The sequence below is a fragment of the Lipotes vexillifer genome, unplaced genomic scaffold (genome assembly GCF_000442215.2).
Source record: "Lipotes vexillifer unplaced genomic scaffold, Lipotes_vexillifer_v1.1 scaffold450, whole genome shotgun sequence".
Taxonomy (NCBI): Eukaryota; Metazoa; Chordata; class Mammalia; order Artiodactyla; family Lipotidae; genus Lipotes; species Lipotes vexillifer.
Genome location: NW_006794180.1, coordinates 111465 through 127986, shown reverse-complemented (window position 1 = coordinate 127986; position 16522 = coordinate 111465). Strand labels below are relative to the sequence as shown.

General features: G+C 38.7%; 1 protein-coding gene across 1 annotated transcript in view; it reads left to right on the top strand.

Moving 5' to 3' along the window:
- Positions 1 to 16522, top strand: part of FBXL13 (F-box and leucine rich repeat protein 13) — a 196590-nt gene that overhangs the window by 91573 nt on the left and 88495 nt on the right. Inside the window, 1 exon segment of the mRNA XM_007467061.1 lies at positions 1445 to 1545. Within this exon segment, the coding sequence (XP_007467123.1) occupies positions 1445 to 1545 (101 nt within the window).

Here is a 16522-nt window from a genome sequence, read left to right as displayed (position 1 = left end):
TTCCTGCTGGGAAAAAGTGTACTGTATACTCTTTAATCTGTACATGTATATCCAAATCCTACATTTTGGTGGTGGAGTGTCCAGAAAAATTGCTGGTATCTTGAATGCAGTGGCAAGAGTACAGTGTTTATTGAAAGCCCTGCACTTGTTCTCATGTGTCATTGGCACATAGAACCTTTCGACAACAGAACTACAGTTTTACAACTTAAAAAAAAAACCCTTGTGTTCTCTTTAAGGTGTGGTTTGCTTCCCCTGTAAATCAACCAATTCTTATCCCATGTGCAAGATGCTCTGACCTACAGGATTTTGTTATTTTAATATTCATGATTCCAGGAAGTAGCTAGGAACAGAATGTTAGGCATTGATGGTCCTGCTATCCTTAGAGGTGTTCCTTTGCCAAAGGAACACCAAAGTTGGTGTACCTTTGCCATCCTTAGTGGTGTTTGGGGAAGCCATATTGACCATGCAGAATTCTTCCCCGAACCTCATGTCCTAGCCTAGTGCCAGTTTACCTCTTCCTGCAAAGGCCTATTCTTCCAGGACAATGTACCACAAATATTTAAAACTAGCAGACTTCTTCAGTGTTCCTGGGGAGACTCATAAATCATTAAATAAATACAAACCCGCTGCTACTCATTCTAGAACATTTTATAAATAGTTACCAATACAAGAAGCAGCACCATTGCAATCAAAGCTTGAAACACATCTGTCTTGCAAATGTCAGTTTAGGGCTCATGCTTGAAATCACTGTGTTTTTCTCATGTTGCAGTCATAATGTTCTCTTGTACTGGATTTCAGCTCTCTGGGAGAGGGTTCCCTGAATCTTTGATATTCTCCCCTGCAGTACCCCCTGCATCGAATTTCATGTCCAACATGTATGCAGCCTATATTTTACTTCAGGACATCTCAAACTTACCGTAAATTTGGTGCAAGGCTGTTTAGCTGTTTTAATATCTTCAGTAACAGAACCACAGAAACTTAATCACACACAGACACCTCTGTATAAATATACATGTGTAAATATGGACACACTTTTTAATGAAATCCAGTTGAAAGAGTTTCATCCTGTCTTTCAGAATGATTTTAGTAAATTTAAAAATGGATCCATTTTTAATCATTTTCATGTATCTAACGAGTCAGGAGTGTTTGACACTTTGACACGAGCTCAAAGGGTTGAAGTGGCAAGGGTTCAGATTTTAATGAAGTATCATTGTGATGCAATGGGACTTTATTTCCAAAGAAAGGGAACGGGAGGGAGTAATGAACCTTCAAGCAAAGCCATCACCTTCTACTTAATTTGATTTATAAATGATAACAAAGACTATGAAGAGACCAAGACTTGCATATACTTTTTTGGAGCAGGGAGTGAGATAACAGAGAGATAATGGGGAAATAGCAAAGCTTGTTAGACTTTGATAAGATTCTTCCCTGTGTTTTTATGCAGGATGAATCAATGAGATACATCTCTGAGAGCTGTCCTGGAGTCCTGTGTCTCAATCCATCTAACACAACTATCACCAACAGGACCATGCGACTCCTGCCGAGGTAATGCTTGTGTTATCTGTATTACACTGAAAATAGTTATGCTCCTCTAGGCTCTGACTTGCTCTAGTATTCCCCAAAGGCAGTGATCCTTTTACTAACACCCCACCACCTTGGTACACCTATTCTGATAACAGGACTGCTTTCAAGTCCCCAAGCTAGTGCCTAACCTCTCTCCCTCCTTAGCCTTGCCTTGGCTGGTATTTGGGGGTCACTCTTGTAGCAGTTTGCCCAGTAGGTTGAGTTAGACTCTGCCTATCTCGTTCTGGTCCTCGTTCCTGGGCTTTGGAGCCTGGCCCATCAATCCCAGTCCAGTGTTTGGACTTCTCTACAACAGAACCCCAATGTCCTGCCTCCTTAGACCCTGAGCACTGCAGAGCCAGGTTCCCTGTTGCCATGCTCTGGTTACCTGTTGGGACCCCCATCACCTCCAGTAAACCTGATGCTTGTGTTTTTTTGATCTATGGACTGTTGACAAGCCAGCACTTCTTTGGAGAAGAAGGGAAAGAAGAATATAAGACATCACTAAGAGTTGACAAAATATTCAATTTTATCAAAAATTTACGTCATTCAATTATTCTTTATTTTCACCAAGGAAAAAACTAATCAGGAAGAGTATATGCTCATATTGGGAGAGATTCAAAACAGTTTTCAAACTACGGTGAAAGAATGAACCATTTTTGAGAATGTAACTTTTTTGAGATCCTTCGAAAAATAATAGTGAGGCATTTAGAAAAGCTTAAACAGAGAAAATTATAGGTGGTAATTTTCCTTATCTTTTCTCTCTAACCATTTTCTGGAAATATGCAAGACTAAAAAAAGGTGGTAACATATTTGCTTTATCTCATTAATTGACTTTCCATATTCTAGTCAGTCAAATCTATCAAACATTTCCTTTGAAATTTCTCATGAGTCTTTTAAAAAATAGAGGGTTTTCCTCCTTCCAGGCATTTGATATACATTTATTTTTTTTCTTGTATGATTTGTTTTTTTTTTTTTTTTTTTTTTTTTTTTTTTTTTTTTTTTTTTTTTTTGGTGCACGGGCCTCTCACTATTGTGGAGCACAGGCTCCGGGCACACAGGCTCAGCGGCCATGGCTCACAGGCCCAGCTGCTCCGTGGCATATGGGATCTTCCCAGACTGGGGCACGGACCCATGTCCCCTGCATTGGCAGGTGGACTCTCAACCACTGCGCCACCAGGGAAGCCCTATGATTTGTTTTTATTTAAATTTATAATCAACCTAGAATTAATTTTGGTAGATAAATGAAGCAGTGATCTAACAGGTTCATCAAACTATGACTTGTGCAGCCCAAAGCCTGTTTTTGTGCAGTCCATGAGCTAAGAATATATTTTTTTTCACACCAAGAGTTGTTAAACCCTTGGGGATAGTGGGGCAGGGGAGGGGGAGAGATAAATTACGAGTTTGGGATTAACATATACACACTACTATATATAAAACAGATGAAAAACAAGAACCTACTGTATAGCACAGGGAACCCTATTCAATATCTTGTGATAACCTATAATGGAAAAGAATCTGAAAAAGAATATATATATATGTATACTTGTATGTATAACTGAATCACTTTGCTGTACACCAAAACTAACACATTGTAAATTAACTATACTTCAGTAATTAAAAAAAAAAGAGTTGTTAGGACTCTTTCCAAGATGGCGGAGGAGTAAGACGCAGAGATCACCTTCCTCCCCACAGATACACCAGAAATACATCTACACGTGGAGCAACTCCTACAGAACACCTACTGAACGCTGGCAGGAGACCTCAGACCTCCCAAAAGGCAAGAAACTCCCCACGTACCTGGGTAGGGCAAGAGAAAAAAGAATAAACAGAGACAAAAGGATAAGGACGGTACCTGCACCAGTGGGAGGGAGCCGTGAAGGAGGAAAGGTCTCCACACACTAGGAGCCCCTTCGCGGGCAGAGATTGCGGGAGGCGGAGCGGGGAGCTTCGGAGCCGCGGAGGACAGCACAGCAACAGGGGAGCACAGGTCACTGCCCCCACCCCTCTTCCGGGGAGCCTGTGCAGCCCGCCACTGCCAGGTTCCCGGGATCCAGGGACAATTTCTCAGGGAGAACACACGGCGGGCCTCAGGCTGGGGCAACGTCACGCCGACTTCTGCCGCCGCAGGACCGCTCCGCACTCCGTGCCCCTCCCTGCCCCCGGCCTGAGAGCGCCAGAGCCCCCGAGTCAGCGGCTCCTTTAACGCCGTCCTGTCTGAGCAAAAAGCAGACGCCCTCCAGCGACCTACACGCAGAGGCAGGGCCAAGTCGAAAGCTGAGCCCCTGTGAGCTGTGAGAACAAAGAAGAAAAAGGGAAATCTCTCCCAGCAGCCTCAGAAACAGCGGATTAAAGCTACACAATCAATTTGATGTACCCTGCCTCTGTGGAATACATGAATAGACAGCGAATCATCCCAAATTGAGGAGGCGGACTTCTAGAGCAAGATCTATGATTTTTTCCCCTTTTCCTCTTTTTGTGAATGTGTATGTGTATGCTTCTGTGTGAGATCTTGTCTGTATAGGTTTGCTTCCACCATTTGTCCCAGCGTTCTATCCGACCATTTTTTTTTTTAATTTTTTTCTTAATAATTAATTTTAATTTAAAGAACTCTGTTATACTTTACCTTCTTTCTATCTTTCCTTCCTTCCTTCCCTTTTTGAGACAACGAATCGTCCCAAATTGAGGAGGTGGACTTGGAGAGCAAGTTTTATGATTTTTTCCACTTTACCTCTTTTTGTGAGGGTATATGTGTATGCTTCTATGTAAGATTTTGTCTCTATAACTTTGCTTCCACCATTTGTCCTAAGGTTCTATCCTTCCCTTTTTTTTTTCCTCTAAATAATTATTTTTTTAATTCAATAACTTTATTATACTTTATTTTATTTTACTGTATCTTCTTTCTTTCTGTATTTTTTCCTTCCTTCCCTCATTCCTTCCTTCCTTCCCTCCTCCCTCCCTCCCTCCTTTCTTTCCTTCTTGCCTTCTTCCTTTCTTTTCTTCTTTCTTTCTTTCTTCCTTCCCTCCTTCCTTCCTTCCCTCCTCTCTTTCTTTCTTTCTTTCTTTCTTTCCTATTTCCTCCTACTTATACTAATTCTCTCTACTTTCTCTCCCTTTTATTCTGAGCCGAGTGGATGAAAGGCTCTTGCTGCTCCAGCCAGGAGTCAGGACTCTGCCTCTGAGGTGGGAGAGCCAACTTCAGAACACTCGTCAAGAAGAGACCTCCCAGCCCCACATAATATCAAACGGCGAAAATCTCCCAGAGATCTCCATCTCAACACCAGCACCCAGCTTCGCTCAACGACCAGCAAGCTACAGTGCTGGACAACCTATGCCAACCATATAGCAAAACAGGAACACAACCCCACCCACTAGCAGAGAGGCTGCCTAAAATCATAATAAGTCCACAGACACCCCAAAACACACCACCAGACGTGGACCTGCCCACTAGAGAGACAAGATCTAGCCTCATACACCACAACACAGCCACTAGTCCCCTCCACCAGGAAGCCTACACAACGCACTGAACCAACCTTAGCCACTGGAGACAGACATCAAAAACAACGGGAGCTACGAACTTGCAGCCTGCAAAAAGGTGAACCCAATCACAGTAAGATAAGCAAAATGAGAAGACAGAAAAACACACAGCAGATGAAGGAGCAGGATAAAAACCCACCAGACCTAACAAATGAAGAGGAAATAGGCAGTCTACCTGAAAAAGAGTTCAGAATAATGATAGTAAAGATGATCCAAAATCTTGGAAATAGAATGGACAAAATGCAAGAAGCAGTTAACAAGGACCTAGAAGAAATAAAGATGAAACAGACAATGATGAACAACACAATAAATGAAATGAAAAATACTCTAGATGGGATCAATAGCAGAATAAATGAGGCAGAAGAACGGATAAGTGACCTGGAAGATAAAATAGTGGAAATAACTACTGCAGAGCAGAATAAAGAAAAAAGAATGAAAAGAACTGAGGACAGTCTCAGAGACCTCTGGGACAACATTAAACGCACCAACATTCGAATTATAGGGGTTCCAGAAGAAGAAGAGAAAAAGAAAGGGACTGAGAAAATATTTGAAGAGATTATAGTTGAAAACTTCCCTAATATGGGAAAGGAAATCGTTAATCAAGTCCAGGAAGCACAGAGAGTCCCATACAGGATAAATTCAAGGAGAAATACGCCAAGACACATATTAATCAAACTGTCAAAAACTAAATACAAAGAAAGCATATTAAAAGCAGCAAGGGAAAAACAACAAATAACACACAAGGGAATCCCCATAAGGTTAACAGCTGATCTCTCAGCAGAAACTCTACAAGCCAGAAGGGAGTGGCAGGACATACTGAAAGTGATGAAGGAGAAAAACCTGCAACCAAGATTACTCTACCCAGCAAGGATCTCATTCAGATTTGATGGAGAAATTAAAACCTTTACAGACAAGCAAAAGCTGAGAGAGTTCAGCACCACCAAACCAGCTTTACAACAAATGCTAAAGGAACTTCTCTAGACAAAAACACAAGAGAAGGAAAAGTCCTATAATAACGAACCCAAAACAATTTAGAAAATGGGAATAGGAACATACATATCGATAATTACCTTAAATGTAAATGGACTAAATGCTCCCACCAAAAGACACAGATTGGCTGAATGGATACAAAAACAAGACCCATATATATGCTGTCTACAAGAGACCCACTTCAGACCTAGAGACACATACAGACTGAAAGTAAGGGGATGGAAAAAGATATTCCATGCAAATGGAAACCAAAAGAAAGCTGGAGTAGCAATTCTCATATCAGACAAAATAGACTTTAAAATAAGGACTATCAGAAGAGACAAAGAAGGACACTACATAATGATTAAGGGATCGATCCAAGAAGAAGATATAACAATTGTAAATATTTATGCACCCAACATAGGAGCACCTCAATACATAAGGCAAAAACTAGCAGCCATAAAAGGGGAAATCGACAGTAACACATTCATAGTAGGGGACTTCAACACCCCACTTTCACCAATGGACAGATCATCCAAAATGAAAATAAATAAGGAAACACAAGCTTTAAATGATACATTAAACAGGATGGACTTAATTGATATTTATAGGACACTCCATCCAAAAACAACAGAATACACATTTTTCTCAAGTGCTCATGGAACATTCTCCAGGATAGATCATATCTTGGGTCACAAATCAAGCCTTGGTAAATTTAAGAAAATTGAAATTATATCAAGTATCTTTTCCGACCACAACGCCATGAGATTAGATATCAATTATAGGAAAAGAGCAGTAAAAAATACAAACACATGGAGGCTAAACAATACACTACTTAGTAACGAAGTGATCACTGAAGAAATCAAAGAGGAAATTAAAAAATACCTAGAAACAAATGACAATGGAGATACAACGACCCAAAACCTATGGGATGCAGCAAAAGCAGTTCTAAGAGGGAAGTTTATAGCAATACAAGCCCACCTTAAGAAGCAGGAAACATCTCGAATAAACAACCTAACCTTGCACCTCAAGCAATTAGAGAAAGAAGAACAAAAAAACCCCAGAGTTAGCAGAAGGAAAGAAATCATAAAAATCAGATCAGAAATAAATGAAAAAGAAATGAAGGAAACAATAGCAAAGATCAATAAAACTAAAAGCTGGTTCTTTGAGAAGATTAACAAAATTGATAAACCATTAGCCAGACTCATCAAGAAAATAAGGGAGAAGACTCAAATCAATAGAATCAGAAATGAAAAAGGAGAAGTAACAACTGACACTGCAGAAATACAAAAAATCATGAGGGATTACTACAAGCAACTCTATGCCAATAAAATGGACAATCTGGAAGAAATGGACAAATTCTTAGAAATGCACAAACTGCCAAGACTGAATCAGGAAGAAATAGAAAATATGAACAGACCAATCACAAACACTGAAATTGAAACTGTGATTAAAAATCTTCCAACAAACAAAAGCCCAGGACCAGATGGCTTCACAGGCGAATTCTATCAAACATTTAGAGAAGAGCTAACACCTATTCTTCTCAAACTCTTCCAAAATATAGCAGAGGGAGGAACACTCCCAAACTCATTCTACGAGGCCACCATCACCTTGATACCAAAACCAGACAAGGATGTCACAAAGAAAGAAAACTACAGGCCAATATCACTGATGAACATAGATGCAAAAATCCTCAACAAAATACTAGCAAACAGAATCCAACAGCACATTAAAAGGATCATACACCATGATCAAGTGGGGTTTATTCCAGGAATGCAAGGATTCTTCAATATACGCAAATCTATCAATGTGATTAACCATATTAACAAATTGAAGGAGAAAAACCATATGATCATCTCAATAGATGCAGAGAAAGCTTTTGACAAAATTCAACACCCATTTATGATAAAAACCCTGCAGAAAGTAGGTGTAGAGGGAACTTTCCTCAATATAATAAAGGCCGTATATGACAAGCCCACAGCCAACATCATCCTCAATGGCGAAAAACTGAAAGCATTTCCACTAAGGTCAGGAACAAGACAAGGTTGCCCACTCTCACCACTCTTATTCAACATAGTTTTGGAAGTTTTAGCCACAGCAATCAGAGAAGAAAAGGAAATAAAAGGAATCCAAATCGGAAAAGAAGAAGTAAAGCTGTCACTGTTTGCAGATGACATGATACTATACATAGAGAATCCTAAAGATGCTACCAGAAAACTACTAGAGCTAATCAATGAATTTGGTAAAGTAGCAGGATACAAAATTAATGCACAGAAATCTCTGGCATTCCTATATACTAATGATGAAAAATCTGAAAGTGAAATCAAGAAAACACTCCCATTTACCATTGCAACAAAAAGAATAAAATATCTAGGAATAAACCTACCTAAGGAGACAAAAGACCTGTATGCAGAAAATTATAAGACACTGATGAAAGAAATTAAAGATGATACAAACAGATGGAGAGATATACCATGTTCTTGGATTGGAAGAATCAACATTGTGAAAATGACTCTACTTCCCAAAGCAATCTATAGATTCAATGCAATCCCTATCAAACTACCACTGGCATTTTTCACAGAACTAGAACAAAAAATTTCACAATTTGTATGGAAACACAAAAGACCCCGAATAGCCAAAGCAATCTTGAGAACAAAAAATGGAGCTGGAGGAATCAGGCTGCCTGACTTCAGACTATACTACAAAGCTACAGTAATCAAGACAGTATGGTACTGGCACAAAAACAGAAAGATAGATCAATGGAATAGGATAGAAAGCCCAGAGATAAACCCATGCACATATGGTCACCTTATCTTTGATAAAGGTGGCAGGAATATACAGTGGAGAAAGGACAGCCTCTTCAATAAGTGGTGCTGGGAAAATTGGATAGGTACATGTAAAAGTATGAGATTAGATCACTCCCTAACACCATACACAAAAATAAGCTCAAAATGGATTAAAGACCTAAATGTAAGGCCAGAAACTATCAAACTCTTAGAGGAAAACATAGGCAGAACACTCTATGACATAAATCACAGCAAGATCCTTCTTGACCCATCTCCTAGAGTAATGGAGATAAAAACAAAAATAAACAAATGGGACCTAATGAAACTTCAAAGCTTTTGCACAGCAAAGGAAACCATAAACAAGACCAAAAGACAGCCCTCAGAATGGGAGAAAATATTTGCAAATGAATCAACTGACAAAGGATTAATCTCTAAAATTTACAGGCAGCTCATGCAGCTCAATAACAAAAAAATAAACAACCCAATCCAAAAATGGGCAGAAGACCTAAATAGACATTTCTCCAAAGAAGATATACAGACTGCCAACAAACACATGAAAGAATGCTCAACATCATTAATCATTAGAGAAATGCAAATCAAAACTACAATGAGATATCATCTCACACCAGTCAGAATGGCCATCATCAAAAAATCTAGAAACAATAAATGCTGGAGAGGGTGTGGAGAAAAGGGAACACTCTTGCACTGCTGGTGGGAATGTGAATTGGTTCAGCCACTATGGAGAACAGTATGGAGGTTCCTTAAAAAACTACAAATAGAACTACCATATGACCCAGCAATCCCACTACTAGGTATATACCCTGAGGAAACCAGAATTCAGAAAGAGTCATGTACCAAAATGTTCATTGCAGCTCTATTTACAATAGCCCGGAGATGGAAACAACCTAAGTGCCCGTCGTCGGATGAATGGATAAAGAAGATGTGGCACATATATACAATGGAATATTACTCAGCCATAAAAAGAAACGAAATTGAGCTATTTGTAATGAGGTGGATAGATCTAGAGTCTGTCATACAGAGTGAAGTAAGTCAGAAAGAGAAGGACAAATACCGTATGCTAACACATATATATGGAATTTAAGAAAAAAAAATGTTATGAAGAACCTAGGGGTAAAACAGGAATAAAGACAGAGACCTACTGGAGAACAGACTTGAGGATATGGGGAGGGGGAAGGGTGAGGTGTGTTAGGGCGAGAGAGAGACATGGACATATATATACTAACAAACGTAAGGTAGATAGCCAGTGGGAAGCAGCCGCATGGCACAGGGAAACCGGCTCGGTTCTTTGTGGCTGTCTGGAGGGGTGGGATAGGGAGGGTGGGAGGGAGGGAGACAAAGAGGGAAGAGATATGGGAACATATATATATGTATAACTGACTCACTCTGTTATAAAGCAGAAACTAACACACCATTGTAAAGCAATTATACCCCAATAAAGATGTTAAAAAAAAAAAAAAAGAGTTGTTAAATAACTAACCAATTATTCCAGCATCATTTATTGAATAAAACTTTTCTCAAGTGATGTACGATACCTCTTTATATATCTAAAATTTTTATATAGGTAGTACATACTAAAAACTCATCACCTTCTAATGTTTTTGTACATGTTACTATTATCTATGTTCTAGAGGTTATGACCATTGTATCTGTATGGTTAAAATATTACAGCACTGTGCATCTCTCCCCAACTCCATGTTCAGTGACCTCTCTCATTGGTAGCTTAGAACCAGCCAAAATGGGAGTGTTCTGTACCATGAAAAATGCCATACAATACAAATTAGGGTTTGATTTATTTTTTTGTTGATTGTTTAGACTGGAGAAGACAAGATAGCAGATTAAAAGTGTGTCATGTCTGCAACCTACAGAATGGGAGAAAATATTTGCAAACGATGTGACCGACAAGGGCTTAGTTTCCAAAATATACAAACAGCTCATACAAGTCAACAACAAAAAAACAAACAACCCAATCCCAAAACGGGCAGAAGACCTAAATACACATTTCTCCAAAGAAGAAATACAGATGGCCAATAGGCACATGAAAAGATGCTCAACACCGCTAATTATTACAGAATTGCAAATCAAAAATACAATGAGGTCTTCCCTGGTGGCGCAGTGGTTGAGAATCTGCCTGGCAATGCAGGGGACACAGGTTCGAGCCCTGGTCTGGGAAGATCCCACATGCCGCAGAGCAACTAGGTCAGTAAGCCACAACTACTGAGCCTGCGCATCTGGAGCTTGTGCTCCACAGCAAGAGAGGCCACGACAGTGAGAGGCCCGCGCACCGCGATGAAGAGTGGGCCCCAATTGCCACAACTAGAGAAAGCCCACACACAGAAATGAAGACCCAACACAGCCAAAAATAAATAAATAAATAAATAAAAAGGCAACTATCAGAAGTCAACAATTAAAAAAAAAACTACAAGGAGGTATCACCTCACACCAGTCAGAATGGTCATCATTAAAAAGTCTACAAATAACAAATGCTGGAGAGGGTGTGGAGAGAAGGGAACCCTCCTACACTGCTGGTGAGAATATAAGTTGGTGCAGCCACTGTGGAAAACATTATGGAGGTTCCTCAGAAAACTGAAAACAGAATTACCATATGATCCAACAATCCCATTCCTGGGCATATATTCAGAGAAAACTATAATTCAAAAAATACACGCATCGCTATTTCATAGCAGCACTATTCACAATAGCTAAGACATGGAAACAACCTAAACGTCCATTGACAGATGAATGGTTAAAGAAGATACATAATACAATGGAATACTACTCAGCCATAAAAGAGAATGAAATAAAGCCATTTGCAGCAACATGGATGCAACTAGAGATTATCATACTAAGTGAAGTAAGTCAGAAAGAGAAAGACAAATACCATATGATATCACTTATATGTGGAATCTAAAATATGACACAAATGAACCTATCTATGAAACAGAAACAGAATCACGGACATAGAGAACAGACTTGTGGTTGCCAAGGGGGCAGGGGGTTGGGGGAGGGATGGAGTGGGAGGTTGGGGTTAGCAGATGTAAGCTTTTATGTATAGAATGGATAAGCAACAAGGTCCTACTGTATAGCACAGAGAACTATATTCAATATCCTATGATAAACCATAATAGAAAATAATATTAACAAAGAATGTATATATATGTATAACTGAATCACTTTGCTGTACAGCAGAAATTAACACAACACTGTAAATCAACTATACGTCAATAAAAAATATTGAAAAAAAGTATGTCATGTCTGTAGCTGCAACATTATGATTAGCACAAAAAAGTTGAGGAAATATCTTTTCAGTACTTGAAAACTGTCACATCATTGATGGGTGAGTGAAATCTGGACATAAATCTTTGTGGTTTTACTTTTGTCTTACCCATTAATATAAATAAAAATATTCGTATTGGAATTATACCCATTCCTCAAGCTTTTGAACTTTATTTTTTGGTTAAAAAAAAGAAATACATCAGAGTGAACAATTTTATTTTTCCTTTATGTGCACATAGGAGAAGACAAAAGTACTAGCTATATTTATGAGTTTGGCAAAAGTCAATGAATGAAAACATCGTGTGAGAATCAACTGACTATATGAAATTAGCAATAAACAGTATTGTGTATGTTATTATTTGTAAGTTGTGTGCTGTACATCTTTTATATATGTAAAATAGTTAATGTAAAATAGTAAGATGTGGGTTTCCCTGGTCACGCAGTGGTGAAGAATCTGCCTGCCAATGCAAGGGACACGGGTTCGAGCCCTGGTCTGGGAATATCCCACATGCCGTGGAGCAACTAAGCCCGTGAGCCACAACTACTGAGCCCACGTGCTACAACTACTGAAGCCTGCGCACCTAGAGTCTGTGCTCTGCAACAAGAGAAGCCACTGCAATAAGCCTGCGAACCGCAACGAAGACCCAACGCAGCCAAAAATAAATAAAATAAAAAAATTTACTTAAGAAAATAGTAAGATGTACAAATTTACAGTAAACATATATACATTTATATGCATACATGTTTTTGAAGAACCAGCTGTAAGATATTTACCAGTATGTCAATAATTAAAGGTAAAATAAGTTGGGAACTAATCCATACTTTTATAATATTTAGTCTCCCTATCAGGAACATAGTATACTTCTAAAATTTTTCTTTCAAATGTTCTTAAATGTCTCAAAATTTTGTTTTATTCATATGCATAGTCTGTGGTGTCTTTTTCATTGCCATTGTGAATAGTATCCTTTCTGATTATGATTTCTCATTATATTTTCTAAATGGTTACTTTTGGACTTGGGCATGATGTACATGTATCTTTTTAAACTTTTCATTTGTATGATTTAATTAATTTCTTTCCTTTTAAAATAAAAAACAGAGCTATGAAATTACTTCTAAAGAAGAACTTAGGCAAAGCTTATAAGATTTGATAAATATTGTTCTCATTTTCTAAACTGTTGTATATTTGATTATATGTTGATTACTGCTTTGACCTAATAATTATTTAGAAGAGGATTTTTGGTTTCAAATTGTTGAAGTTTCTTAATTAAGCTTATGTTTTTAATTCTAGTTTTTTACACTGTGGTCAAGAAATGTGGACTGAATTATTTCTACTTTTTGAAATTTACTGAGATTTCTTGGTGGACTAGTTTATATAATCAATTTCAGTAAATCATCCATGAATGTTTAAAACAAAAGAGTTTCTTTCAGAGAACATTTCTAGGTGTAAATGCACATATATGTATAAATTCTCGATATGTCATAGATAAATGATATATTAGTTGACTATTATGATAAAGCTTCTATTAATTTGTTATTTTACACATAAAGATTAATAGGTAGTATGTTTCATTATAGATTGTAGCATTTGTTCACATAAAATTATATTTTTTATCCTGGTTGATATTTCTTTGCCTTAAATTCTTTTTAATCTGTTATTTATACAGTCACCTTTGGTTTCTTTTGTGGTTTTGTGGAATAACTTTATGTATACCGATATTTTTAACCTTTGTGTTGCTGTATTTTAGGTTTATCTTTTACATGCAGCACATAGCTAACTTTTATTTTTAAAAATTTCAATCTCTTTGCCTTTTTAAGAGGGAAGTTTAAAAGACTAATATTTCTTGTCAAAACTGAGTATATGGTCTTATTTTTATCATCTTGCTTTATGTTTTAGATTTTTTTATTTTTTACGTTACTGCACTGTACTCATCTTTTCTGCCTTTTGCTATAAAAAGTGTTATTTCTATAATCTGAATGCATTTCAAAGATATATGCATATTCTCTTGTGTATTCTAACTAGTGGATATTTGTATGTTTTTTAAAAACATGCTTTAACATGCATTTCTCTAATTATCAAAGTCACGATGAAACAGTAACTTTGGCTCCCCCTGTGTTAGGCAAGAGATCTGATACACTTTAATTCTCCCTTGAACCTGATGTTCTTCTACTTCCACTCACCTATATGTAAATACCTATTAATTGTGATTTTTGTTAATCATTTAACTTTCCTTTTAATGTTGATTTTTGGTGTTTGAACTCAACATTGTAATCATATTTATAATGATTATGTAGTCCTAACTCTAGTTTTATCATTCATTGATGGTCCATTTGTTCCACAATTTCCTTATTGTTTAATTTTGATTCACCCTATGATGACTGGAAATATAGTTTTAAAAACTCTTTATCTGGAAAGATGTGGAAGTATTAGATTTTCAGTCATTACTTTCTGAAGATGACTTTCTGTTGTCTTGAAGGATGAACAACAAATTCTCTTGGTGTATGGTTCTTGAATCATGTCCCTTACTCTATCCTTAAAACCCTACATATGTTGCTCCATAATCTTTACTATTTCAAGTTAAAGAGAAGTCTAAAGCCAGCCTGATTTTTTTTTTTTTTTTTTTTTTTTTTTAAAACAGCATCCCGAGTGTGAGGGCCTGTGGGGTCCACAGTTGGTCCTATAGGAGGTCTGCGTCCTGGGCCCCAGCCTCCCACCTGGGAGCTCATTCTGGATCCTACCCGGCCTGTCTCCATCAGAGCCCAGTTTTGTGGTACGCGGGCCTCTCACTGTTGTGGCCTCTCCCGTTGCGGAGCACAGGCTCCGGACGCACAGGCTCAGTGGCCATGGCTCATGGGCCCAGCCGCTCCGCAGCATGTGGGATCCTCCCGGACCAGGGCACGAACCCGTGTCCCCTGCATCTGCAGGCGGACTCTCAACCACTGCGCCACCAGGGAAGCCCCAGCCTGATTTTTCTCTTCCTTTGTTGGTAACCTATTTTTTTCTGCCAAGATGCTGGCATGAACTTCCTTTTCTCTGAGAAATTAAAAACATCTTCCAAACTTAACTGTGTTCTTTCAGTTAACTTTTCCTGGAACATAGTAAACCTTTTGAACATTAAAACTTAGATTTTTCTCAGTCAAGGAAGGTGTTTTTCTCTTCCTTCTTTCTTTTTTTTAAAATAAATTTATTTACTTTTGACTGCGTTGGGTCTTCATTGCTACGCCAAGGCTTCCTCTAGTTATGGCAAGCGGGGGCTACTCGTCGTCACGGTGCACGGGCTTCTCACTGTGGTGGTTTCTCTTGTTGCAAAGCACAGGCTCTAGGTGCGTGGGCTTCAGTAGTTGTGGCACATGGGCTCAGTAGTTGTGGCTCGTGGCCTTAGTTGCTCCACAGCATGTGGGATCTTCCTGGACCAGAGCTCGAACCCGTGTCCCCTGAATTGGCAGGCAGATTCTTAACCACTGCGCCACCAGGGAAGCCCTCTTTTTTTTTTTTTCTATTAATTAAACTAAAGTCTTTATACAAATTTCATCAAGTTTTCCACTCACGTCCTTTTATTTTTGCTCTAGGATCCAATGTAGGGTTCCATATTGCATTCAGTTGTCATTTCTCCTTAGTCTCCTCAAATCTCTGCCAGTCCTCAGTAGTTCCTTGTATTTCATGACCTCGACACTTGAAGAATACAGTTTAGTTATTTATCTTATATAATGTCCCTCAATTTGGGTTTATCTGATGGATATTTTTCTTTTTAAATGCTTCTATTCCATTTGTTCAGGTTTTATCTTAAGAATCCCCTTTTATTTTTAGATCGATTTTTATTCTTGTCCTTCAAAGCTGTCATCTTCTCTCTCATCATTTTTATTTCTGTATACATTTTCTCAGCATACTGCATTCTCCATATCAGTAGTTCTGAAAGTGTGTTCCAAGGACAGCAGTGTCCCGATAAATGTTTAATAACTGGCTGGGGTAGGGAGTAAAGGCGTTTTTTTTTTTTTTTTTTGCGGTACGCGGGCCTCTCACTGCTGTGGCCTCTCCCGTTGCGGAGCATAGGCTCCGGACGCGCAGGCTTAGCGGCCATGGCTCACGGGCCCAGCCGCTCCGCGGCACGTGGGATCTTCCCGGACCGGCGCACGAACCCGCATCCCCTGCATTGGCAGGTGGACTCTCAACCACGGCGCCACCAGGGAAGCCCTAAAGGTGTGTTTTGATTTGTAGGATTTATTGATTTCTGTGATATAAATAATTCCATCATGGCCAATTTTAAGCTACCAACATGATGCCACTGACTGTGGAATTGGGAAGAGATGCTAACAGTTGGTTCTCATGGGCTGGTACAAGCCAGCTCCAGAAGCACCACAGTGGAGGGCCCCTGACC